Raw genomic sequence first — 1,200 nt, forward strand, 5'->3', positions numbered from 1 at the left:
AATAAATTTATTTCTAGTGAATTAAAAATGGCTGATGAACATAAAGGAACCTACTTTATGCAAAAGAATGAAGAGTACTGAAAATGGTAACTATCTGGCTAAACATGCAAGATTTTTTAAATCATTTAAACCTCTTTAAGTTGCTTAGTTTTCTTTCTCTTAAAATTTCAAGTAAAATTGAGCTCCAGGAGATATGTATACCATGTTTGCTCTGTTGCATATGCCTTGGAGGTCATCCTAACCCATTCTGAAAGGCATGGGATCTACACATAAGACTGGCTCTGGATTATGTAATAATCACTTACCTTTCAAAATATAGGGAGACTGAGCTACATGCTCATCACCATAAAGGATGTCTATCTTCAGCCCTTCAATGGCCGTTTCATACATCCTATACCGCATCAAAAATGTTCCATCATTCCTGTCCAAAGGTTTGGACGTGTGAATCCGGACTAACTCTTTAGGTGAAAGAGATTTGATTACTACTTTGAATAGTGTTTGACCTGAAAGAAAAAGTACATATAAATAACTCTACTACTTCATAGTTGTCTTAACAATTAGTGGATAAGTGTTTCTACATGGAAGTTACTTATTTTTCTAGTATCAGTAGTAAACAAAATCATTTTACTTGGGAAGATCCTTGAGGCCAGAAACTATTCTGGCTTATCTTCAAACCAAGGACCTGACTCAATGTTGATTCATTAGTCACTCAATAAAGATTTATTGAGTAAACAACATCAACTCATAAAAAAGGCAAGGAAGAGATCAACTTTTTGCCTTTTTGATCTTTTCTTTTTGGGGTAGGTTTGAAGCCCAGGTAGTTAAAAATCTGTGAACTCTTAGAATGAGAGAGCTCTAAGGCAATCCAATTTTCTTCTTGTAAAATATACACAAGCTTCCTTGTACACCATTTTCTTCTTGTAAAATATACACAAGCTTCCTTGTACTCTCATTTCTGAGGAAATTTTCCTTTTGCCAACCCAAATTTCAAGCTATACTTCTAAGCCCATTTCCTTAAGTAGGGAGATATTATAGCTAGTTACTAGACTGGGCACACACACACACACACAACTTTGTAACTACTAGAGTTTACTTATCTAAGCTTGTTTCCTCAGGCTGAAATGGAACAGTTATACTAGGATGATCTAACATCCCTTTCAACTCCAAAATTCTGTGGGTTTTCTGTTCTAGGATAAACAG

General features: G+C 35.0%; 1 protein-coding gene across 1 annotated transcript in view; it reads right to left on the minus strand.

Annotated features, from left to right (window-relative positions):
• Window positions 1-524, minus strand: part of KDELC2 (KDEL motif containing 2) — a 12,274-nt gene extending 11,750 nt beyond the window's left edge. The window contains exon 1 of the mRNA XM_011368165.2: window positions 306-524. Within this exon, the coding sequence (XP_011366467.2) occupies window positions 306-402 (97 nt within the window). The 5' untranslated portion in view covers window positions 403-524. The remainder of the gene's footprint in view (window positions 1-305) is intronic.
• Between the last annotated feature and the right edge of the window lie 676 nt (window positions 525-1,200).

Source organism: Pteropus vampyrus, unplaced genomic scaffold (genome assembly GCF_000151845.1).
Source record: "Pteropus vampyrus isolate Shadow unplaced genomic scaffold, Pvam_2.0 Scaffold139, whole genome shotgun sequence".
NCBI lineage: Eukaryota > Metazoa > Chordata > Mammalia > Chiroptera > Pteropodidae > Pteropus > Pteropus vampyrus.